Source organism: Schistocerca cancellata, chromosome 1 (genome assembly GCF_023864275.1).
Source record: "Schistocerca cancellata isolate TAMUIC-IGC-003103 chromosome 1, iqSchCanc2.1, whole genome shotgun sequence".
Classification (NCBI taxonomy): Eukaryota; Metazoa; Arthropoda; class Insecta; order Orthoptera; family Acrididae; genus Schistocerca; species Schistocerca cancellata.
The window spans coordinates 1,216,258,612-1,216,284,698 of NC_064626.1; the positions used below are offsets into that span (position 1 = coordinate 1,216,258,612).

Below are 26,087 nucleotides of genomic sequence, written 5' to 3' on the forward strand. Positions count from 1 at the left end.
CGACCTCTGCCGGCGTCACGCGGGCAGCACGCACGCGCGCGCCGAGGCCCAGCGAGCGCCGTCACTGCAGCAGCCAGGAGCCGCGGCTGGCAGGCTTCGCCTACCCGCGCCGCCTCCAGACCGCAACAGAAATCAATACTTTTTACCACAAGTCGGCGCCGCCGCTGCCACTCTCACCGCCGGCGCAAAGACAGAAGGGGCACACGCGCCAGCGTCTCGTTCTTCAACGCCGGCACTGACCACCCACCAAACTGTGATTCGTCTTTGTTCCGCGACTGTACGGTCCGCTGTCGCCTCGCGTGTTGTGTTACACTGTGTTACTACTCGCGCCAGTCGTGGCATGTAGTGAGCTCGTTTTCGTGCCTCGGGTGATCCGACACCCGCCGTGTGCGCCTGGAGAAGTGGAGTGTGCTGTTTTATTGGGTACGAGTGTCACATACAACTGCAATACTGAGGCTACAGGAGCTACCGAAGGGCGTGGGGGGCGGCGGGGGAGTGAAGAGGGAGGGCAAGAAGTCTAAGAAGAAGGACCCTCACCTGCACTCCTCGCCCGTCAACACGGAGAAGCAGGTAATTTATTTTTTTTTTTTTTTTTGCGGAGTCACCATTTGCTGCGGCATGCGCTATTGTCGTGTCATTACTATCCCTTCAATAAAATTCAGTCCCTTTCCTTGTTTATGTGGGGGTTCTCCTGGATGTATTTCTCGCAGGTGGAGTGGATAGTGCTACATACAAGAACGTCTTTGGTGTGTCTCGAATACCGTTGTCCACAGAGTGCAGTTATCTAGAAGGTTCGGCTAATTGCAGCTAAGAGCACCAGCTGTTACTTTTGTGATGACATGCTTCTAAATTCCTGGAAAAGAATACGTGCCCGGAAGGATCACCGTCGCGCCGTTCACACACGGAGAGTTTCCATGGAACTTTGGCTCCGATGAAGTTCACGGGTATGCGTCAAGCTGGTCTGATGCACGTAAGATTGCCGCGTGGTAGGTGCTGCAACATCCTAGCCTGCTGCGAAACGCTAGCAAATTTGGATTGTCCGGTTGTCATACTATGGAATTACGAAATTATTTTGTCACGCACCATCGTTCTTAGGGGAAAGAAAGATTTCCTTGACATCTGGTCCTGTGATTTTAAAATGTCACAGTACAATAATCCAAAATGTTATCAGTAGGTAAGTGCAGCTAATCTCGTATTCACAAAATGGTTATTGGAAACGATAATACAGCACTGGGTGTGTGTGTAAGATTGAAATAAACATCCTTTGTCATACAGTTTTTGATTGTTGCAGCGATGTATCCCAGTAAGTAGACCAGAGAATACAATAAAGTAAGCCAGAGAATGTGGAATAACTGGCCGTGCGGTTCTGGGCGCTACAGTCTGGAACCGAGCGACCGCTACGGTCGCAGGTTCGAATCCTGCCTCGGACATGGATGTGTGTGAAGTCCTTAGGTTAGTTAGGTTTAATTAGTTCTAAGTTCTAGGCGGCTGATGACCTCAGAAGTTAAGTCGCATAGTGCTCAGAGCCATTTGAACCAATGTGGAATACCCGTGAGTAATGGCTAAATTGCTAGTGCCACGTGGGACTTGGCTGCGAAATGCTGTAGCGGCGTGGGGAAAAGAGTGAGGATCGGTTGGACACACCTGCTAGCTTTCACGTCTTTGATCCCTTGTTCATGGAATTGCGGTGATAAACACGGGTACTGCCGAATAAACGTCGCCTCAAAGATAGGCTAACCGCAATGCAAAGTTCCAGTTGTGACATCTATATGCCGATCAAAGGGGGAGTGTTCAAGTGGGTTTTGTAATTGGAAATACGCCCCAGAGATTCCTGAATCTTAACGTAGAAGCCTCACCGCAAACAGCAGTCCTATGCCAAAAATAAACAGTCTTTGGCGAGATAATAAAGGCATTCTGGGCGTCTAAGAATACTTACACACGGGCGTTTGCCACTCGTTTGCGAAGAGGTTCCGGAACGAACCGTAAAGCTAAACGCGGCGTGAAACAGCGGCCGGCGCGTGGAGGCGGTGTAAACATACGACCCACCGGTGGGGCCTATTTCTGTCCTGCCGCCGCCACCGCCGCCGTGGCTGCCTGCGAGTGTCTTTTACGACCAGTCGGCCGACGGGGAGGCGTTACATATTTTTATTGGGCGCGACAGCGACGAGAGGTTCCCCCGCGGCAATATTGATTTGCGCAATTTAGCGCGTCACGTTTAAAGTGATTTAGCCGGCGTGAAGGAGGAGGAGGCGGCGGCGTCGCTCGGGGAAGGCGGCTGTCGTATTTTTAGAGCGGGAATATTAATAGTCCTTTGCCGCCTCGCCAGGGGCCGCGGCTAGTGAAGCCGTACTGGCGGAGGTGAGGCGCATCTGTTGGCAGACGTGGCTGCCGGCAGGAATTTGGGAGCTGTCGGGCAGAGGTGGGCGGCCCGGCGACTGATGTCTCGGCCAGGTGTGGGTCGCACGTGGGGCGCTCTACAAGGCTGGGCTCACTAATCCGCTTACGAGCCGTGCCGACGCAGCGGGCTCCAGACCGTCGAAACCTCGGCGCGCCGTGTGTCACCGCGTGTCGTACACACACACGAGACAGAGCAGCTACTGCACCTCAGTTAAAACAGCCAGGCTCTGAGGCTGTGATCGGTATATAAATCTATTGACGGAAGTTTCGTCTCTGTTTGCGGGAGACTACAGTTCTCGATTTATCTCTTGAAGATATCTCCTGCAAGTGCAGCCCGAGCGCCAGTGATTACCTTTATATAACTACCGCGGCCTAGCTTGGTTGTCTTAGCCGAAGTCGACACGGGCTGTGGGCCTACACAGAATTGTAGCTGCCGTTATGTTGACGTTTGTGAATTTTGGCAACTTTCGGCAAATTCTGATAATCTCTCTCTGTCCTAGCGACTGTGTCGTCGTTCAGCTTCACTGTTTTCACGATTGGGTAAATGTATTTTTATTTCAAGGTTGTGATCGTCTGCCCTACCTCTTGCGACGTTCATCAGTTAACCTGTCTGTGAGTCTGGTGAACTTGGTTCTGTGTTCCGTATTTTCGTATTTAAACTGTTAGTGTATCGCATTTTCTGGGGCAAAGTGTAGGGCCCAATTCACTATTTGCCTGGCCATGCGTGGAAAATTGCCCAAAAACAACATTCAGCTTGGCTGGTGTACTAGGCCAAGGGTCAGTTATAGTGACGCTCACCTCATCGTGTCTCAAGCTAGTGCTATACGAGCAGGTCGGATGTCTCAGCAACAGGAAAGCGCTTATTCATCTTAATAGCCATGTCAGTTGGTTAGGGTTTGCACTCACATTAAGAGGTAGATATACAGCACAAATTCTGCTTAGGTGTGTGTGTGTGTGTGTGTGTGTGTGTGTGTGTGTATGAGTCTGGCGAAAAATGGACAAGTTTATGCGTACATCTTTATGGTCAGCCACTTGTCACTTAATTTTCACTAACATGTAAGAGAGGAGATAAAGCCCGCATCTCGTGGTCGTGCGGTAGCGTTCTCGCTTCCCACGCCCGGGTTATCGGGTTCGATTCCCGGCGGGGTCAGGGATTTTCTCTGCCTCGTGATGGCTGGGTGTTGTGTGCTGTCCTTAGGTTAGTTAGGTTTAAGTAGTTCTAAGTTCTAGGGGACTTATGACCACAGCAGTTGAGTCCCATAGTGCTCAGAGCCATTTGAACCATTTTTTGAGGAGATAAAAGTAAGAGACCGTTCCAATCCACGAAGAAAGATGTTTCCGCGAAGGGGCAGGAAGTACCGTTTCTCTCTCCACAGTTGTTTCCCATTTCATTTCGTCGTTGTTTTCAGTTAGTTTTGGTGTTGTGTGTATCGAGTCAGCCTAAGCTAGAGTATTGAAAGCGTCGCCCAGTGTTAAGGGATTACTCTGTTTTGTTCTCCTGACACAATCACCCATCGAACAACCCATGTGTGTGTCCAGATAAAAACAGTATTCGTTAGTGGTGACAGTTCAGCTGCTTTGTGACGGACACGGGATCGTAGGCAGTTAAGTTGGTGATTTTGCTGTCAGTATAGTGAATTGAGTGTAGTATCCGACTGATTTCTGGGTGCTCCAACCTTGCGACGCTGTACGCTGTTTGGATTGACTCCAGCCAGGTACAAAAACGAAGTTGACAGTCATCAGAATCAGGGAATTCACGACTCCTCCAGGTGTACTATACATTGAGTGCGCCCAAGAAGACCCCGTGGATAGTCATCTCTCTGTGTTGGAGTGTGCGACACAATGAAACGGCAATAGCCTCTATAATTTTGCAGTCTTAACTCTTCGGAGTTTTGGGAGTTTGATAACGTTGAATTGTCGTGTTCTCCTTACCCAAAGTTATGAGACTTACCGAAGATTTGTGTGTAGTTGCTCCGTAGGGAGAACCATGCGAACATACGGTAACCCTTCTGTGTCTGGCGTATGTTACGGTGCAACAGCATTTTATTTTGGAAATTCCTGTAGTTTGCCTAAGGCTGCCGGCCGGTGTGGCCGAGCGACTCTATGCGCTTCAGTCTGGAACCGCGCGATCGCTTCGGTCGCAGGTTCGAATCCTGCCTCGGGCATGGATCTGTGTGTTGTCCTTAGGTTAGTTAGGTTTAAGTAGTTCTAAGTTCTAGGGGACTGCTGACCTCAGATGTTAAGTCCCATAGTGCTCAGAGCCATCTGAACCATTTGCCTAAGGCAGCGTGTGGTGTCGGACTCACGGAGGGTGCTTATTTTCTTTTGTTATGAGCTTCGGCTTCTCCCCATTAGACCACCACTGTTCCATTATACTACAGGCAGTAGATAACTGCACACAGTAACTACCGGCAAAAAATTAAGTCCCCACATAAAACCAATAGTAGGAAAGTCAGACGGCAGATTGAGATTCATTTGGAGCGTGTTACACAATTTTAATTCAGCCACAAAACACTCATTCGACCAATCTTGGAGTGTGGCACCGTTACCAACAAGAATTCATGGAAGAGGTAGGCAAGATCCAACGAAGAGCTGCGCGTTTTGTAATGGGGATCCTTTAAAGGCAACGCAAGGTGCTTAGGAGTTACAGGTGCAGATATTTTGTGTGTTTTCGTACTGACAATGCAGGATGGAAAGGATTTCGCCGTGTTCCTCACGTGCCGTCCTATTTGAGTTGAACTTTGGCAACCCCGCGAAGCAGGTCAACATAATGGCAACTCTGGCGAATTTTGTATGAGCTAAACTGTAATCTCTAGGTGGTGCCGTGCAGTGTCCGTTGACGCCACTCGTGCTGTGCAGTCTTCACGAGGCGGATGACTCCGGACCGGCCCGGATTAAGACGTTCGCGCGGTGTCGATGGGCGAGTTAATTCCGGTGTCGGCTCGTGGCTGCGCGGCAGTCGCCGTGGGCGGCGTATTGTTCCCGCTCGCGTGCGTGGGCGCGGCTGCAGGCGTGACTCATAAAAGTGTCGCCGGCCGAGATGTGTGTGCCGGGCTGACCGCGGATCCGGCGCCCCCATTGTTGGCGGCCGTGATTGATGGAGCGGGCGAGCGCGCCTAATTTGCGGCGGATTGTGTTGCCCCTCTGGTGACTCAGCACGTCGTAAATGCAGGGCCGCCACCGCAGCCGCGGGGGCCAATTAATACACGAGGGCCGCCGGGGGCCGCACAAAGCCAAGTGCGCTAAGTGTTGATGATGGCTCCCCGCCCCCGCCTTAATCAACATATGTAATAGCCCCTTGCCAGGGGTGGTCCCAAGACCAGAAGGTTGGCCGCTTTCTCTGCGAGGGGTTGCTCGGAGCAGAAACGCTGCTACTTCTGTGGGCTCCGCACGGAGGAACGAGGTGAAAGAGTTGAAGACGTCGTAAAATTAACGTGCGTCGTAAAGAGCAGGTATGTCAAACCTTTTAGCCTACCTACGCCACTTTGGAAAGGGACGGGCTGTTTTGCGTCCCACGTGACGTAACATTAGCAATAAACGCTGAGAAAAAAGAGTAATAGATAGAGAGAGAGAGAGAGAGAGAGAGAAACAGGATGGACCAATGAGAGAGTAGCATCGTGTGCCGGGAGTTTCAAATTCAAAATATTAAACTTCTCATAATTTACGTAAATGGATTTAGTTTTCGATTGTGTGATGTACACTTCTTGGCCCGGATTGACACTTCTTTTGGGCCGCAAATGGGCCGCAGGTTGGACACACCTGGCATTTTTTTCGTTGTAGACATAGTAGACATCCTTGGCACAAAATATGCGTTTCGGATGTTTAAACCTTCGTCATCAAGTGTATTTGTGAGAGATGATACGATATGTATGTGCCGTGTTTGCCTTTTCGGGGTAACCTGTCGCAGTATGTCCAGTGGTTACAAGCTCCTTGCCCTTCCTTGACACATCAAATACATCATCACATGCACTTCTTAAACATGTTGGAGAAAGTGCAGGCCGTGTAACACGATTGCGATGTCAACACGGGAGGAAGGTGCATCTGCGAGGTCTGCACGTTTCTGTAGTATGTCACATTACAATTGAGTAACTTGTACTTGTTTTTAATGAAAGATATTCTGGTGAAACGCCATATACTGTACACACTTTTAAGGACAACTGGTTTCGACCTTCTTGATAATTGTAAGGTACATGTTAGATGACAATTGTATTGCAACCACCATGTGTGTTCTGTGTCGTCAGATATTTCAACAACTGTCATTGTCAAAACTCTTACCACTGTGCCACTGTAGTATTGAATAGTGTACAGGCTCATGTATCTACGATTTGAAAGTGGTTACCCCAGCTACTATACAGTACCGTTGTGACTCAGTGATTCGAGTTATAGATGATGACCCTACTCACAGCAGAGTTTACTGAATACTCTGTCTGAGATAAGTAAAAAAGCGGTTAGGATGTTTTACAGTTTAAATTAAATAAGGCAATAGCAAAGACTCTTAGTGTTGTTTTATTTTCTCCGCAGATATTTGTTATTTAGGACGATGTATGTTTTACCACTAGAAAAATCAGAAAAAGTGGAAGAAAACATGAACAGAATTGAAAAGAATGACAGTTAAGAGTAACGTAGAGAAGATTACTTGAAGTTGATCAGAGCGCGATAAATTTTCGAAACAATTGATTTTAAGTATCCGAAATAATAGTGGTATCCGGCTTATAAACGGTGGGATGGAGTGGAAGCTTAACCAAACTGTATGACATCGCCCATTTCAGAGTAAACACGGTATTTGTAATGTTAGCAAAAAATATGATCCCGCTGTCATCAGTTCATCATCATAGAGAACTTACTGTCGTAATTCGTACTGTGTCCTGTTTGTGGCGGACGCTGCAGACTAGGAATTTTTCGGTATTGTACATGGGCATCGTCCCCAGATGTAAGGGACCGTGTGGGATGCTGCGTTGACGCGTAAGATGCGGCGTTGGCCGATGGCCGTGAGGAAGTGCAGAGAGCGATATGGGCACCCCTGGCGCAGTGCAGCTGGCCGCGGGCGTTGCCTGCCGGGAGCGGCTCCCGCTGCTAGGGGTAACAATTACCCGGTTGTCACGCTTATTCCCATTCAGCTGCGGCGCTCGCCTCTGGGAATTAACTCTGTGCGGTGGCCTCTGCGATGTTTACGCGCCGCGGGAGTATCTGTCTGCCCCGCCGTCGGACCGCCCACCGGGGCATTAGTGCTCCACGAGTGCATAACGCCCACAAAATCTTGAATGCATAAGTAATTTGACGGGCTCCCTGCGAGGTCTAAAAAAGAAACCTTCATAAAAGTGTGGCCCTGTGTGGGAGGTAAGGCCCAGAAAAAAACTGCTCCGTCCGTAGAGGGAAACTTGCCTACTTTGCATTTCAATTTACGCTCCAGAATTTACCGGTAATGGACACAAACCTTCTTTTGAGTCGTGCTTAAAAAGCTGAATATTTGAATGTGTAAGAGGTGGCGCGTCTTTTGACGTTATTACACACCGTCACGAGGGCGCCGAGTTAATACGGGGCGGTTGGAGGCGCGTTTCCGTTATGGAGCTCTCATTCTCGTTCCGCGTATGTGCCTGCCACGATTTTGTGCAAATGAAGCGGTTGCTGAGACACGTGTTTGTGTTCCATCGCAGCGCTCCTTTTCGTCCAGTGATACAGGTGTTACGTCTGACCACGGTTATAAATTTGGATCTTCTAGTGAGTGTCTTCGTTTATTCGAAGATTCTGTGCAAATGCGAAGTTAACGAGTATTATTCACGCGGAATACGTACTTAACTGTCGATAGGTCACTGGGAGCGGTCGATTTGATGACAGTTCGACAGAAGTGCGCGAGGAAAGTGCTAGAAGTGGTGTATCGCTGTTTAATTGAGAGCAACGGGTCTCCATCGTTGTCTGTTGAATTGTGGCGGACCTGCCTACGTTTTGAGGCGTCGCGGTATGTGTGGTGTAGAAGTTGGGTGGTCTGTGTGATTCCTTCAGAGTGAAAAAGTTGTGTTTACGCCAAACGAATATATTGTTTGAGCAGGAGCTGCGAGATACAAAAGACAACTCGGTGGTCATGTTACCAACGTTTATACTTGGTTTTATAATCGTACTCCCCTTCTCAAACTTCTTAACAATTAAAAAACTCTCGTAGAAGTGTATCTGGAAGGATGGTGCTGAAATTGCTTGCCATGGTTCAGCTTTCATTTGAGGAGCGCCGGAACAAAAACCGATAAACCAGCATTTCTTGTTAATACAGAAGGTACAGCTCAAACACGCGAATACAGCAAAAGTGGATCTATCGAGTTTCGTTCCGGCGCTCCTCACTTATTTCTGCAGTTAGGGCTCTCCAAGACACTTTCAGGGTTTGTTTACTGTACGCATCCCTGTGTACGTTATCCACGATCTTTAGATAACAGTATTCATATTTATAATGAAATAATCATATTTATAATGATGATTAAAAATTGCTGAATATGTTTTCCGTTAAAGAACGTCGTTGCAAAGTGGAGTAACGTCTACGTAACAGAGATGATGGCAGAAATGCAGGAGGAGTAATATATAAGGAAATGAGATGTTCTTAGGAACTGCGAGAAATATTTGGATATGAAGTTAGTAGATAATATGAAAGAAAGAAATTTATGGGAATGAGAAAATGTGGGAGAACAACGAAATGCGCTGGTTCGTTATTGGACGGGAGGAAGACAGCGTATTCGCCTTAGTAGTAGCGCTCTTAAGTTTTTTATTTTTGCTTCTTTTTTCAGTCAAAACGCCAGAACGTTAATGTCACTTTTTACTCGACTGGGCACATTCTCTCCAATAGTCACGGAATGTTTCAAGGTGTTTAAAATAACACTGGAGAGGGTGGAAATTTGTTTTCATTTATTTACTTATTGCATAATTAAAAATCTATTGGCTGAGCGATGTGGCCGAGAGGTTCTAGGCGCTACAGTCTGGAACCGCGAGACCGCTACGGTCGCAGGTTCGAATCCTGCCTCGGGCATGGATGTGTGTGATATCCTTAGGTTAGTAGTTCTAAGTTCTAGGGACTCATGACATCAGATGTTAGTGTTGTTAATGCTTCATACTAGTGGTTCAATAAATGAAGTAGTCTTCAGCTCTCCATGCTACTTTCTCCCGTCCTGGCATCTCCGAACAACTGCTGCGATTTACATCCTTCTGAATCTGCATGCTATATTCATCTCGCCGCTGTGGCCAAGCTGCTACGGTCGCAGGTTCGAATCCTGCTTCGGGAATGAATGTGTGTGATGTCCTTAGGTTAGTTAGGTTTAAGTAGTTCTAAGTCTAGGAGACTGTTGACGTCAGAAGTTACACACACACACACACACACACACACACACACACACACACACCAAGGCTCGATATTGCAGCCGCCGATGCATACTTACTGCGAGAGTTGTAGCGCTGAAGACGGTGAGAATTCCTGAAGGTAAAACAAACAAAAGCAGCAGGGAACAGGTATAACGGGGTACTTCATCCCACTTATTCTTTCAGCGGAGACGTATTAGCGGAAACGAGGAGTGTGAGGCGCACACAAGTAGTAGGGGAGCGGCGGCAGCTGTTTGTTTGTTGTGAGACGGCTGTTGTTGCTCGGTGGCGGTGTCGCCTGCGCAGCCGCTTTCATCTCTGGGGATTAGTGTCGGTCGACGGAGCCGCTTTGAAACGGAGCCCCGAGCGGGTCTGCGGGTTCGCCTCGCCTCGCAGTCCCTGCGATCGCTCACGCCGAACCAATCTCTCAAGCAGATTCTTTTTAACGCACCGCGCCGCAGCCTTGACATCAAAGGGATTTTTGCGCCCGCTTCTTCCCCGTCTGTTCCCGCCCGAGGGGGGACTGGCGCGCCAGCCCGAGGGCTGGTATCATTTAGTGTCAAAAGGTATCATCTTTTGAAGCTTCCCCGGCGCCGCGGTCGCATTGTGTGTGTGTGTGTGTGTGTGTGTGTGTGTGTGTGTGGCGTCGCTTGTCCCCCAGCGGCGGGGTGCCAACCGGCCAAAGCGGATTACAGCCACGTTCTTCTGTTGCTCGGTGTCTGCTGCAGCCACACTGCGGACCTGTAGGTCAGTGGTACGGTTGTGTCGTAAACACGTATTTGATGGATAGCCGCACTGCAGCGGACAACGCGGGTGCAGCCCGTGCATTGGGCAGCTGTGCATTTTGGAATTAGGTTGGGCAATAACCTTGTGCCGTATTTCTACCTTGTTCATTTATATTCATTCTTCTGTTTGCAAATCGGTACGAATTAGGTTACGCTTACAACCTTCCTGGCAGGTTAAAACTACACTATCCGTGCAGAAGTACATCGACAATGTTAGTGGACATTTTTATGGGGTGTGTCTACCCTTCGCCTTTATGACCACTTGAAATCTGCTGGGGACATTTTAATGAAGTGTCTGAATGTCTTTGGACGAACGGCAGCCATTTCCTAAAAAACCCGGCACCGGAGAAGGCAGTGATGTTGGGCACTGCAATCTGTGCAATCTGGAGCAAAGTCGATTTTCTCTTGCCGAAGGTGCTTCGTTCGGTTTAGTCGGGACGCTTGGTAGGACAGCCCAGTGCAGGAGTGTTGTTGACCACAAACCAAAGGCTCACAGATGATGCTTATGATGGTGCATTGTCCTGCTTATAGAAACAATAATCGACTGCAAACTGTACGCAGCTCACAGTAATGAAAAATATGTTCATTTCGCGTTTTCTGCCGGCCGGTGTGGCCGAGCGGTTCTATCCGCTTCAGGTTCGAATCCTGCTTCGGGCATGGATGTGTGTGGTGTCCTTCGGTTAGTTAGGTTTAAGTAGTTCTAAGTTCTAGGGGACTGATGACCACAGATGTTAAGTCCCATAGTGCTCAGAGCCATTTGAACCATTTTGAGGTAGTCGTGTGAGACAAAGTAGTCAGACACGTATGTTAGGTACCATATTCCTGAGTGCAGTTTGTAGTTCGGCTTGAGCAACATCCTCATGGGTTGTGGAAAGCCGAAATAAAAATTACGTTAGAAAATTGTTGAGACAATTTATCTCCTGCTATTGTGCAGATCCACGGACATAACGTCGACTATACGTGGACCAGAGTAACAAAAGTTATTGACCGTTGTGCATCTACATCCATACTCAGCAAGCCACCTGACGGTGTGTTACGGAGGGAAAGCTGTCTGCACACGTGACTCCGGAAATAGCACTCACGCTGTTCCGTGCTGGCTAGGTCTATGTTCGTCGGTAAGGTGGATTATTGAGTTCCGTTAGCAAGATGTTTAATAGTTTCCTTTCTTAAACAGTTTGACTGACGTTTTAACGCATTCCTTATAAGCAAACATCCCAAACTAGAGAAACGCAAGAAGTAAAATCAAATCAAAATAATTAATTTTATATTGCAGATGACAGTTGGAGCCTGGAAATTGGAAACGCTGAAAATGCCAAGATAGGATATATTTGCCGTGGTTAATAAATTGAAGTAGACAGGGACTACTACAGAGACCTCCTTGTGCTGAAAAACACCTCCACTATCTTTAGAAGTGTGTAAGTTCCTTTGTTCGTGACACGAGGAACGCTGAACGTGCCGAGCGTGTCTCACCGCGATAGTAAACATGTTCTAACCAGTTACTCGCTCGTTTTCCTATAAGCTACAAGCGCTGGTACGTCACTTCATTTATTTTTAACGTGATTGCTTTGTGTCAAGTGGTTTGTGATGACAAAAGAAGGCAAGGTTAGAAACACGAAGAATAATCAGCTAAGAATTCAAGCGAATTCGTATGTAAAAGCCGAAAGGACACCTGTTGCTCAGAGCAACGTGTTGTGAGTAGAAGTCATTTGAATTTAGCTACAAGTGTGCAGCATAATGAAAGTAAATAAAATTATAGTATAATTTTGGTTTCCAAACTCCGTGGTGTTCCAGTCGTAGGAAATACTCCTCTACTTCCATCGTCAACAAATTAAGTCCTGAAAAAAAAGGAGGAACTGAAATACAGGACATTCTGTTTTAAGTCGCGTCAGTGACGTCACTGATAATTCACTGTCACTGCTCGGACGTGAGTTAATACTGTGCGCAATCAGTGATTCCTTGCTAATGAGGCATGATTCTTCCATCTTTACCCAAACTTTCATTTTTATGTTTTTTTTTTTTTTTTAATTCCAAACTTACTACACTTCTGCCACAACTCCTTTGTCAGACGTCACAAACGATGTTAAAATATCATAATTACAATTCCTTCACTTAAAATCAATCGTAATGTGACTTTCTCATTTTTTTATAACAATGGAAAATCCAGGAGAGAATGTAACAATATTATGAAAAGGGAAGTTGCTACTCACCATATAACGGAAAGCTGAGTCGCATATCGGCACCAAAAAAAAAAAAAAAAAAAAAACAGAAAACTGTCACAGGTAAGCTTTTGGCCAGCAAGACCTTCGTCAAAAATAGACGACAGACACACACACTATATATATATATATATATATATATATATATATATATATATATATATATATATATATATATATAACTGAGGCGGAACGTGGGGACCATCCCGGTATTCACGTAGCGGGATGTGGAAAACCGCGTAAAAACATCCAGGCTGGCCGGCACTCCGGCCCTCGTCGTTAATCCGAGTCCAGGAAGCAGCGCGTTAGGGCGCTCGGCTACCCTGGCGGGTAAGCGTCTCTGCTCTATGATGAGTAGCAATTCCCCTTTTCATGATATTGCCATATTTTTTTCTTCTTTTCGTACGTTTTGTTATTTCAAACTTTCAGTGTTTCCAATTTCCATTATACACAAATATTTGCCGTCGGTAGCTGCTCGTAACCGGCAGCTGAGGTAGCACATTACTATGCACGGGACAGAAGGTGTGAAGAAACTCGTGCTCTGATTGGCTGCCGTTATGGTAGCTGTCCTGTAGCTGTAGCTGTCCTGTAAACAACTGCCAGTCACTTAGTTATTTCCCCTCGAGGTGTACCGGAAATAACACGATCCACGCCTACTCGTCAGAAATAGGGTACGGTCAGTAACTGAATGTGGCGGTCGTCTGCCACGAGGCCGTGTTTTTACGCTACGCTGGCAAGCTCTTTTATGGGAAGAGCGAGTGGGTCCCATTGCACTGCCGGTGAAGTCCGGTGTGGAATTGCATAACGAGCGCAGCGCGCTCCCCTCGCCTGTAGGCGTGAGGCGAGGTGAGAAGCGAAGGCAGGCAGAACCTGTTCCGGCAGCGCCACGCCCCAGACTGGCCCAGCCCGGGCTGTAGCCAGTCGGCCGTGACCGTGTCCGGTTGCCGGTTCCGCGTGCCCCGCGGCCGCCGCCGCCGCTGCACACGCCGTGGGCGGCTGCGCTCCAACACACTGCCGGTGCGAGTCGTGCACAGGCGAACGCGTGTGGTGAAGTGAACATCTACAACTGGTTGCCAGAGGTTTCAATGAACCACTTTCACAATTTTGTACCGTTCCACTCGGCAACGAAATACACTCCTTAAGAAGAAAAGGAAAAAACAAATGTTCAAATGTGTGTGAAATCTTATGGGACTTCAGTGCTAAGGTCATCAGTCCCTAAGCTTATACACTACTTAACCTAAATTATCCTAAGGACAAACACACACACACACCCATGCCCGAGGGAAGACTCGAACCTCCGCCGGGACCAGCCGCACAGTCCATGACTGCAGCGCCTCAGACCGCTCGGCTAATCCCGCGCGGCAAAAAAAGGAAACCACACACTTTGAAGGAATTGTTCGAATGGGACGGAAACCGGTACATGCGATGTCCATGTACAGACAAACAAATCATTACAATTTCAGAAAATCGGATGATTCATTCAAGAGAGAGCTTCACAAATTGAGCAGTTCAGTAACGCGTTGGTCCAACTCTGGCCCTTACGCAAGCAGTTATTCGGTTTGGCATTGAGGGGTATCCTAGCAAATTCTGTCCAACTGGCGCTGTAAATGGTCAAAAATTCCGAGCTGGCTGGGGAACCCTGCCCATAATGCTCCAAACGCCCTCAGTTGGGGCAAGGTCCGTCGACCTTGTTCGCCAAGGTGGGTGTGGCAAGCACTGGAACCATAGCCGTCTGCGGTCGGCCGTTATCTACGTCTACATCCATACTCTGCAAGCCACCTGACTGTGTGTGGCTGAGGGTACCTATTCCAGTCTCGTGTTGTTCGTGGAAAGTAGGATTGTCGGTATGCCTCTGTGTGGGCTCTAATCTCTCTGATGTTATCCTCATGGTCTCTTCGCGAGATATACGTAGGAGGGAGCAATATACTGCTTGACTCCTCGGTGATGGTGTGTTCTCGAACACTTCAACAAAAGCCCGTACCGAGCTACTGAGCGTCTCTCCTGCAGAGTCTTCCACTGGAGTTTATCTATCATCTCCGTAACGCTTTCGCGATTACTAAATGATGCTGTAACGAAGCGCGCTGCTCTCCGTTGGGTCTTCTCTATCTCTTGTATCAACTCTATCTGGTACGGATCCCACAATCGTGTTGAAATGGAAGCCCAGGGTGGCTTCATTTTCAATAGAGCCTTGTAATAAGGCTTCATTTTCAATAGAGCCTTGTAATAAGGCACAGCTAAGATCGCAATTGCTTCGCACCTTTTTCTTTTCCACTTTTTGTTACATCTGTCGTCTGACGGGTTTGATGAAGTCCGCCGCGATGTACTCTGTTGCCCCAGTCACATCGTTTCACACTAGCAGTAACAGCCGCCGTTCTCATATAACTCCTCCATACAGAGTGTTCAAAAAGTTCGTGATCGAGACAGAAACAAATGTACTTCGTAGAACAACCATGTGCCGGAAATGCAAATTGTTGGAGTACTGAGTATGCAGGAGGTTATTGTGTACGGTTGAGAACAAAACGGTGTTTGAAGTTTTCCTTGTTTTATTGTTCTCATCACTATTACATTACAATAAATATTCAAAATGCGCAGCGTTAACCTCAGTGCATTGGCGTAGCAGGGAGTCTCGTGGTGGCTGGAAATTGCGTGGTGTGTTCTGTATTTGTGTCAATGTTGCAAGAAATCTCGCAATCCATTCTGCCTCCGAATCAACAGAGTAGAATATACCTTGGTTTTCATGTAACCCCAGCGTCCAAGAGCATGATATCACATGATACTACGTAACTCAAACTACCATTTGGTGCAGCAGTGTTGGGCACAACAAATTTTATCTGCTCCACTTGTGTTTTATCTGTGCATGCTGAGTGGTCACGCAGTATGCGTTTCGGGCACACTGTTGCTTTACGAAATATATTTGTTTTTGTCTTCATTCCTGTTAGTTTGAGCACTGAATTTTTGAACGCGGTGTTTTACTCTAGAGTATATGTTCCCTAATTTCGGCTTTTACCAGTGCCATATAAGCTATCCCTTCTTTTAGATAGTGTTTTCTTAATAACGTCATCAAATAATTCGGCTGCCAGGCATCCACTGATTCAACTTGTTATCGTCAAGTGTACTTCAGTATTGTTCTTGGAGACAGTTCCTATACTTCGATTACAACAAACTGAATTTGATGATGGTCACTGGCTGCTGTTTGTTGGAATATAATTACTATATTGGCTGAGCGTTATAATAAATAGCCCGTGTGAAGGATGTCCACAAAGATATACCAGGAATGAAGTTAGTGTAGGACCTACGAGCGCAGTGTTTGCTATGTCAGATGTCTGCAATTAGGGTGTTGCCAGGTATACACTACTTCTCAGTAATGATTTACAAACGAACTTTTCAGCTGCTGGTGATAACACCTCAGCAGGAATATTAATGGTGGCGAGAAAGGCGGTAGTAGTAGGCGGTATGTGTGTGTGTGTGTGTGTGTGTGTGTGTGTGTGTGTGAAGGCTTTATCTCTTTGCAGTTCCCAGCGGCTGGCGCTGCGCTGTTTGCCCCCAGGGGGCGGCGCTGTGTGTGGACTGCGGTCGTATTTCATGCCGTCGGAAGCGGCGCCAGGAAATGAGCGTAGAAGGCGCGCCTCCGCCTCCGCCACCGCCTCCGCCGCCCCCGCCTCTTGGCTTAGGCTGGCTGGCCGCGTGCCTCCCTCCCGGAACCCCTCCTTGCTCGCCTCTTCCCGGCAAGTGGACTGCTCCGCCACTTCCGCTTCCTCCACTCCTCTCTGCTTCCGTGGCCGGCGCCCCGCTGACCAACATGTTTACGTCTCCTCTGGACGACGCTTAATATCTCTAAATGGACTAAATCTCGTGGAAGAATATGACTGACACAGTACGGAAGTGCGTCAACTCTCTCTCTCTCTCTCTCTGAGAAAGTGTGTGTGTGTGTGTGTGTGTGTGTGTGTGTGTGTGTGTGTGTGTGTGTGTGTGCGCGCGCGCGCGCTGACAAATCGTTTATAAGCTAGGACCATGCACCAAATAAATAAATAAAAAAAAAAAGTCGTAAAAGTACCCCTTTACAATAGGAAAGAGATCATAAAAGGGTCAATTATTTTATAACATAACAAGAGCCTAAAAAGTGTCCGCCACACTAGGTAACATTCTTGTGGGGATGTAACAGAAAGCAACGCTTCGGGGATTGCTACAGGCAGCCGAAACTGTGATTGCTGTCTTTCAAGCACAGTGAGACCACACACTACATACGTGTGTGCTAGCAGTATAACGTCCTTTATCGAAATTTTATGCTTTATTTCCCTTCCGTCGTCAGTTTTTCGTTTACATCTACATACCTTTCCATGCACAGGAATTTTCCCATGTGGCCGGGATGTTACTGCCAATTTCATGGTTCCGTAAAAAAAAGCTGAACTCGTATAGGATCACTTTGTTCTCGTCCATCAGTATGTCCGACTTAGGAACCCGTCTTCAAAAATGGTTCAAATGACTCTGAGCACTATGGGACTTAACTGCAGTGGCCATCAGTCCCCTAGAACTTAGAACTACTTAAACCTAACTAACCTAAGGACATCACACACATCCATGTCCGAGGCAGGATTCGAACCTGCGACCGTAGCGGTCCCGCGGTTCCAGACTGTAGCGCCTAGAACCGCTCGGCCACTTCGGCCGGCGAACCCGTCTTTTCAGGAACAGGTATAGACTGGTAATTTATGTCGCATACTAAAGTCTACGATCCCTTGGCGGCGTAAAGAAGTTAAGCTTTAAGTTAATGCAGTAAAAAGATACGGCCATTTATGTCACATATTTCGATACTTGTAAACTCACCGATCTAAACCCATGCAGTACTTCCCACTGGCCTAGAATCATGAAATTTGGTATGCAACAATGTTTCACAGAACGAGTAAAGGGAAAAAATCTGAAAATTGTTAATTTGTAATTGTATCACACAATTTTTTTTTGTATTTTGTTATCCATCTGTGTGCCCGTCAGTAGAGTTTTTCGAAGGAATTACAATAGCAGGTGCGAAATTTCACAAAAAGTTTAAACTTGAACCTTTCTGGAATGTCTTGGAATTCCCGGGATCGAATCTTGTCAGTGTCGTATCGATAACAGACAAAAGTCGTCGAGATTCTAGATTGCCGGGTCGGACGAATCATCTGCACACATTATTTTGTACGGGTCTCTAGCCCTACTCGGACTTCGCCTGTTCTGTATTTCAAATACTGCACTGTTCCGTAATGTCGCATACGCGTGTAACTTTTAAGTCTCTGACCTCTCTGTTTCTCGTGACGGAACGCAATAAATCACAAGAAAGGTAATTACAGACACTGCAGGCACAAATACCCGAATGTAACAATGACATACAGTCTTCAAATTCGTAAGTGATCTGAGAAAATAGTATTTCTGCAAAAACAAAAAAAAAGTGTGAATGGTACTTGATAACGCTTTTGTATTTTTCCATTCTTGAATCCGACTTTCTAGATTAATACTGCATAAAAACACGTCGTGGACAATCTGTCTTATACGATTTTCTTTTTTAAAAATAATTTAAAAATTACACTGAAGGTATGCCCTCCGGTAGATCGTACGCACACGTGCTTTGGTTATTTGTCAACAGCATGTGAAATGAAGGTGCCTGTGTAACTTCAACTCACGAATATTCTTCACCAAAACAGGTTAGGAACGCCACGGTTTGGACAGACGTAAGCATTCCTTGACGACGTTATTTAGAACAGCTTGCATTATGCGCGTCATGTTATATAATTAAAACTGGTAAAAGTAAGAAAGTTAAGAGTTGCCAACTCTTTCGGTTTTTTTCTGTTAAGGTGTACATCATCGTTCTTGAGAGATTGCACTTGTATATGATGAGCACTGAGTCTAAATTGGAAGAAGAGTTCAAGGCAGCTATTTCAGAACAGGAATGGTACATCTGAATGAATGTAAAGATAGAGGCTCGATGATGAGCAAGACGCGAACTGTGAAAGTGAGATTGGCCCATGTTGTCTGTAGTCGAGGCAGCTGAGAAGGGAATCCTCGCTGATTGGCTGAGCTGGCACGCGTTTAGCCCTCCCTATTTGCACTGAATTTGGAATTTAACCGCTCGGCGATCTGTTATGCAAACATTGCCTGCTCGCTGTCGGCAGGGTTAGAGCAGACATTTCAATTTGAGTAGTTAGGCGGCGAATGGGGAAACAATTACTAACGCTGGCTCTGCAAATTGGAGACCGGGATTAATCCACGGCGCGCGCGCAAGCGGGCGGCGATAATTGCTGCGAAAGTAATTGGTTAGTTTTATGTAATGAGATGCGCGGCGCGCGCTGTGTGTGTGTGTGTGTGTGTGTGTGTGAGACGGGGACTGCTACTGCTCGTGTGCCGCATTGTGCTATTTGTGGCAGTGATAACCGCTCGCCCACGATGCACGGCCGTCAGCCGGTCTGCGGTATCCCAAGTTGCTAGTGCTAATGGTCTGAAGACTTGCCAAATGGTTTACGCAGTTTATCTTCCGGAAGTAGAGATCGGTTTTGCGTACAGTCTGGATTGTAGATTGCGCCGTATAGTAAAATGTGCAAACGTTTCGACCACTACTTGAACACCAATATACTGTTTTCTTCTGTTTTACCTGGACAATCCCTGAACAGGAGCGTAATAAAATTTGTCATGTGACGAGAAGTCGGGACTGGTTATTTACTGTCCGATGTTGTCGAGTCGGCTAGGTAGTTACACAATGTGATGTTTTCTAAATTTCAGAAGCATTTTTCCAATGTCCTCTAGTAGGATCTTGTTGAAACTCTGCGTTTTGTCCGCATCCGTGGAGGTCATCTACAAGGGAGGGTGTAGCTTTCTCAAAGGTCTCGTGACACATTTAGGAATCTGTTGGAAGGATTTTTAGCGCCTGAAGTGACGAAAATTTGCGAATGGTTAATAGAAGCTCGGTTCGTGAATATAACCATGTCCCTCCTTTCTCTTAAGCGAAAATTTCATCCTGCAGTAATTCCATTAGGTTTAGAATCTTTTGAATATTCATATCGCTGTTTATTTACAACTCTCGTTAATGATTTCTCATCAGGGTTAGCTAAGCACTTTATTACAATATGTAGCTGAATGTCGTAATAGCTCAGAGATAGCTGGCCGTACATAATACTTCCCGCTTGGCTTGTGAGATACAATTTTATAGTATAATTGTAGAACACTGGACTGGTCATTAGTTCCAGATATAAGGATTCAGCCGAATTTTGTAGCGTTCACTTCCTATAGTAACCGAACCAGAGTAGTAGACAATGTTTCTGCACTATTTTTTACGTCATCCCATTCAGTATGGACAACATTGCGTAACATAACGTAAAAAAACTGTATCATTGGAAATTGAAGGAGGATATATGAAATTACAGAAGCGTGTTGTAGTTTTAAAAAAAGGACAGTCCTTGCCAGGTGTCGTCTTTCTTCTTTATTCCAGGATGCTTCGTACAATGTACTGAATAACAATTAATTTGAATGTGGATGGGTAGGTCCATATTTTACAGTTTCGTTTTTTTCCTTCTTGTCATACATTAGGACTCACTTTCACTCGAATAGCAGGGTACAAATTGAGATTTGATTTGCGTTCTCAGAACTGTCGTATGCGGAATTTTTCCCAGCTGAATAAAACCCTCACTTACAGGATTATTGTCTGTTAGAGTGGTCTTTAGGGATCGGAGGAATTAAAAGTATCAGATTCACTTCCCCTAAATCCGTCTAGTTACCTCATTTGCTTACGTATTAAAAAAAGGAATTCAGAGTGTGACCAGTTTGGAAAGTGCAGCCTGGGCGTCCAAAGACATTAATTAACGGATAACCTTCGTCACAGGATTACGAGGCAGCATTACTGTTCTTTATCTGCTTCGTTATTTTGTGACACCGCGTCTGCGTGCTGAGCCTTTATTTCATCTCAGAAACTCAAATTCGAGGAATCACGCCGCTAATATGTCACGCTTTGAGCAGCGCAGCCAGCTCGTTATTTTCGGCACACCCTTTGAGCTGTTGTTTCGCCTTTTTTCCCGCCATAGCAGCGGCGCGCGAGAAACCGCCTTTGGTGAAAGCGTGGCTTGCAGATTAATGGGATGCTTATTGCCGAAAGTTAAATTACGGAACTTTGTATTTCCTGCGAGCTGGCGCGGCCTCTCCCGCGGCAGTAATCCGCCAGCACTGGTTTCCCTCCGCCGCAGCAATGTTGTTAGCCTGCTGCTGGAAACAGATCGCAGCATTGCTCCCAGCTTCGTTTTTGCTTTCAAAATGAAACTACTGCACTTCCTCTTCTGGGCAGACGCAACAGCTCACGGTAAATCGCTATCTATGAAGACCATCACGCATCGACTCCTATTGTTACTACCTTTGCGAAGGCAGAAGTGTGACCGCGCATTAGAACTGCGTGTGGACGTGGGTGCAACCATTTACTGTTTCCTTTAACAGGCAATGCAAAGTGAGTTAGATGTGTTGTTGCGTTGCGAGATGTTTATGGATTGCTCACTATTTTAAGCGAGATGATTTTACACTAAAGGGAAGCGTCCGAGGTCGAGTTGAGGTGGGACACAGTTTTAATGTGCCAGAACTCTTAATGCGTTGCTATATGTCAGAGTAGTTGGAATGTGTATGAAAAGTTTCCTCGGTGTATTGTACATCAGCAATACTCTTTCAAAGAAAGCACGTACAGGTACGTATATTACCATATATACAGTGTCTTCCAGCTCTGCCTACTTATGTGTTTTATGCAACCTTCAACGCCTAGTAAACCCGCGCACGTTATTTTCAGATTCTCTCTTTCGAAATGTTAAAATATGTGGGAATCCCTAAGGGACCAAACTGCTGAGGCATTGATTGGTCCCTAGACTTACACACTACTTTAACTAATTTATGCTAAGAACACACACACACACACACACACACACACACACACACACACGCGCGCGCGCGCGAGGACTCGAGCCTCTGGCGGCAGGGTCCGCGCACGCAATCCGTGACATGGCGCCTCAAACCAGGCGCCACTCTCGCGCACGCTACGCGCAAACTATTAATCGTACAGAAAAATATACTGGACCTTTTGTAGGAAATTTAATGTAATTAAGTTTTGTACTGAAATATATTTTCGGTGCTGGCCGCGTTTTTCGAGTTATTGAAGGAAAACGTGTTTTTAGGGTCGTCTTCGTACGTTTTTCTTGAATTCTTAGAAAACTGTGGTCTCTGGCGAAACTGTATCCCAGTACAAAATTTACTTACATTAAATTTCCTAAAAAAAAGGGTACTGTTCATTTTTGTGTAGGACTAATAGTTAGCACGTAGCGAGGGAGAGATTATGAAAACCTTGAGCGTGGTATTTGAAGGCTTTGTGGGTTGTATATAACTCGTAGGTAGCGGCAGGTGCCGGACGAAGTGGCCGAGCGGTTCGAGGCGCTCACTGGAACCGCGCGACCGCTACGGTCGCAGGCTCGTATCTTGCCTCGGGCGTGGATGTGTGTGATGTCCTTAGGTTAGTTAGGTTTAAGTAGTTCTAAGCTGTAGGGGACTGATGACCTCCGATGTTAAATCACATAGTGCTCAGAGCCATTAGAACCATTTGAATCATTCGCTCTTGCCATTGTTGCGTTCGCAAACTTCACTCTTACATTCGTGATGCCGTTTCACTGTTCGAATGGCACTTGCGGACAAGACTCGTCTGTCTGTTCGGCCTTCAGGCTAAAACCCACAAAGAAAAGTACGGTCCCGTCGACTGGCAGGGCTCGGCTTCCGTGACGGGCCTGCAACACTCTGGGCAGGCGGTCATCAGATATCTGGACCACCCTGAACATGTCCACATTTGAATTTGTGCGACCTGACGTTTGCTACCGATGAAGTTGACCATTCACTGCGCAATATAATTACGTGGTAGCACGGCAGGTGTGTGTGTCTCCGCATGATGAACGTAGTAGAGCCTAGTGTCAGTCGGATGACTTATCGCTTTCCTGTAGTGTTCTTTAGATACTCTCCTTAACGGATGCGTCGTTGGCATCCCGCAACACATATTGGGATATGCCCTCAGTGAACACGACAAAAATGAGGCGTTTGTGTACATATTCCGGTACTGGAGTGACTGGTCGTCGCCTTCGCGATTTCCCGCCGCCGAAGCACGCTTCCAACGCTGTATTTAGGGCATGCTCACGTGTGCCGCTTGGTCCATTTGACGGTGCTTGGCTGCTAGAACTGAGCAGGCACCAACCAGGCTGGGCGCCGAAGCGGAAACTCCGCCAGAGGCGGGCAGCATGCGGGCGCCAGTGCCAGGGGGCCAGCGTGTGTGCCAGGACGCTGTCGGGAATAATTCCCGGCCGGCGGCGTGTGGCCCGTGCCATTACTTATCGCTGCCATTCATTAGTGGCGCCAGCTGCCTGCCACTATTTATAAACGCGCCGTGGCAGCGCGCCCACCGCCGCTGCTGTCCGGGAATCCTAATTTATCAGTTCGGCCACGCCACGCCGCGCCGCGCCGCGCCGCACCTGCGGGCAACGCATTCCAGCCGGCGTCGCCTTCTCTTTCATCCTCGGGGAGTAGTAAAGAAGAGTGCCCGGCTAGGTGGACGGGTCCGCGAGGTTACACGTGTTCAGCTCTGGCGATACATTTAGATCTCGTGCTATCGTCATTGGTGTCTTAATTACCGTCACCGCCGTCATTACTCAGAAAGAAAGCGCTGGGCGACACTGCTTGGACGCCAGTATCGGAAGTCCGGCAAAAATATTGACCAGCGGTGTTGATATCTTGTCGTCAGATCTGAGAAACTATGTGGTTTAAGTGACATTGCACACAAAAATACAGTTAAGCGTATCACCCTTAGCATATGATAGTGAAGGTCACAGAAGACCAGTCTCGCATTTGAGACCAACAAAATAAAAATTTAGTTACGCCAGCCTCGTTTCACTGTCACCATTTATGAGTTCATATGAAATTGCGTTTGTTTCCTCATCGCGACCACCGTTGTTTCGCTGTGTTATCGTCAAGATCGAGCTAGCAATACGTCTGTAATGAAGGCTTAGTTGATCGGATGGTATATTTCAAAGAAAGCCGTCACTCGAGATTGAAGTCATTAGAGGTAAAGTACCAAACGGTGAAATTTTTCCATACACATAATCGTGTATTCAAGATGCCTACTCGCTTATTCGGTTCTATCACGGCCGAGTTTCCGTCTAAAACCAGCTGTGTTGATATAACTACGGCGATCGGGGCGTTTTACTCCCAAGGAACGTGCGCCTGAAGACTAAATACGGGGCCGTGTTGTTCCCGATACATGCCTTATCAAAATTACCAAACTTTCCATTAAAAATCTTAACACTCAGCTCTAATAGGATGAAAAAGACACTGCATAGTACTGAAACGTTTAATGTCTGTATCACAATGCCCGGTACGCGTTACTGTCGTTCACTCTTACTTCCGCTTCACTACTCATTGCCTTCCTAGCCATATCTGTAACCTTATAAGTATTTCAGCTGAGCTCCCACGGGCTCTTTGGAGACCAGCTGATTGTACATTACCCTAAAGGGAGTAATAGGTAAAAGTATATACACGAAAGGTTTTTTTAAAGCTTTAGCAACTGACAGGCGCCACGTAAATGTGTGAATTCATTTTATTTTTGTCGTGCGATATCCCGCTTCATATACTCCGAATTTTTATGTATTTTTAATGTAATGGAAGCATTCAATTTTCCTGTCAAAATTTGTGACATCGATGAAGTCTTTGGATAAATCTGTAATCGCTAGTAATGTAGTCATGCATTCATGCAAGTTGGTGTGTATGAAATTTGCTAGAGCGAGTAAATCTGCCATGGAGAACTAATACAGTTAGTAAATTCTCAAACTAGGAGCTACTCACACAGAGAGAAATTGCGTTTGCTGTGAATGAAAGAAAGGATGGTACGAGGAGTGCCAACCAGTGTTACTTGGTGTATATACAGTGGTGCAGCCCGCACGTAAATGATGAAGTTTGTGAAAAACTTCCTGCTGAGTTTATGAGCTCATCATTAAATACAGCATGTCGTTACAGGCATACATTGATGGAGTTGTTGATAACAAGTCGAGTGTCGAGGATGCGTGTGTTGTCAGGCACATTAAAAGAATCAGTCAGACTTCTCTCGTAGATCATAGTGAAGATAATTTCCACACAGTTCTGACATTTTCATTTTTGCCGTCGTTTACTGCACGGTGAAAAATACCATATTATTTCTGCCTGTTTGAAATTGAAAGGTAGAGGTTATTTCGAAATGAGTTCCTGCTCCAAACCTTGATAACTCAGTTTGCATCCCAAGTTCTTTACTTGTGTTAGAGTACACAAGAAAAATGTCTAGTTACATTTTACTGACCAAAAAAGTATTTGCATAGCTGCGGCGCATCGTAAATTTGCGCCTGAAGTGAGTACGTCATGTTTTTTTATATTGGAGTAGGTCAGTTGAAATCGTTTTCCTCCTCGGTAATACTCCGGTAGAAAGCAGAGCAAAGCTGTCGTTTTTATACGTGCGAAAAGTACACTGCCACAAGAGAGTGTGGCGAAGACGCGCCAGACGCCGAGGTGTTCAGCAGGTCTGTGCAGCGTGGCGTTGCCGAAGTGCAGTTGCCGGCAGTTACGGCCGGCCTTGCGGTTTTCTTTCTTTTTTTTCCCCTTCTCCAGCCCGTCTTCCCCGCCCACCCCGACATTAAAGTGTATGGCGGCGTCCCTTAGCGGTAATAGCTGCGATCAGAGGCGGGCAGTTATCGGACGACAGTTTGCGGTGCGGCGGCCAATTTCCTGGAGGACCTGCCGATATATCCGCCGCCTCTCAAAATATTGCCGCTCCTCAGACCACCGGCTCCGGAGGCGGAGCCCACTTCCCTGTTCCTGCACTAGTACTTCTGCTAGATGACCCTCAAACACGCAGCGGCGACTGTAGGTCTGCTGTCATTCTTTACACCATCACTAGTGACGATGTGTTTGTATTAAAGCTATTTTTGGGTTGTTACTTTTTTTTTTCATAGGTGAACCCTTTTGAGCTCGAGTGTGCGGAGAATACCAAATTTCTTGCTCTACCTCTCACTCGCTGCCTACAACGTAGTGGCCGACAGCCTTCACTTAAAGACCTAGAGCAGCGGTGTTTGCATACAGTTTTTCAGTGCAGACAGACAAGCAACACTGCACGAAATAACTGCAGAAATCCGTGTGGAATGTACGACGAGCGTATCCATTTGGACAGTGCGGCGAAAACTGGCGTTAATGGGCTACCGCAGCAGACGACCGGCGCGAGTACCTTTGCGCTTTCAGCGCCCCCCTGCTGGGCTCGTCACTGTGACGGTTGTCCCCTAGACGACTGGAAAACCGTGGCCTTTTCAGACGAGTC

The 26,087-nt window shown here is 46.9% G+C and overlaps 1 protein-coding gene across 1 annotated transcript in view; it reads left to right on the plus strand.

Annotated features, from left to right (window-relative positions):
- Window positions 1-372: 372 nt before the first annotated feature.
- Window positions 373-26,087, plus strand: part of LOC126142373 (proline-rich protein 36-like) — a gene marked incomplete at its 5' end in the record, with an annotated part of 138,157 nt that continues 112,442 nt past the window's right edge. The window contains one exon of the mRNA XM_049915287.1: window positions 373-570. Coding sequence (XP_049771244.1) covers window positions 373-570 — 198 coding nt within the window. The remainder of the gene's footprint in view (window positions 571-26,087) is intronic.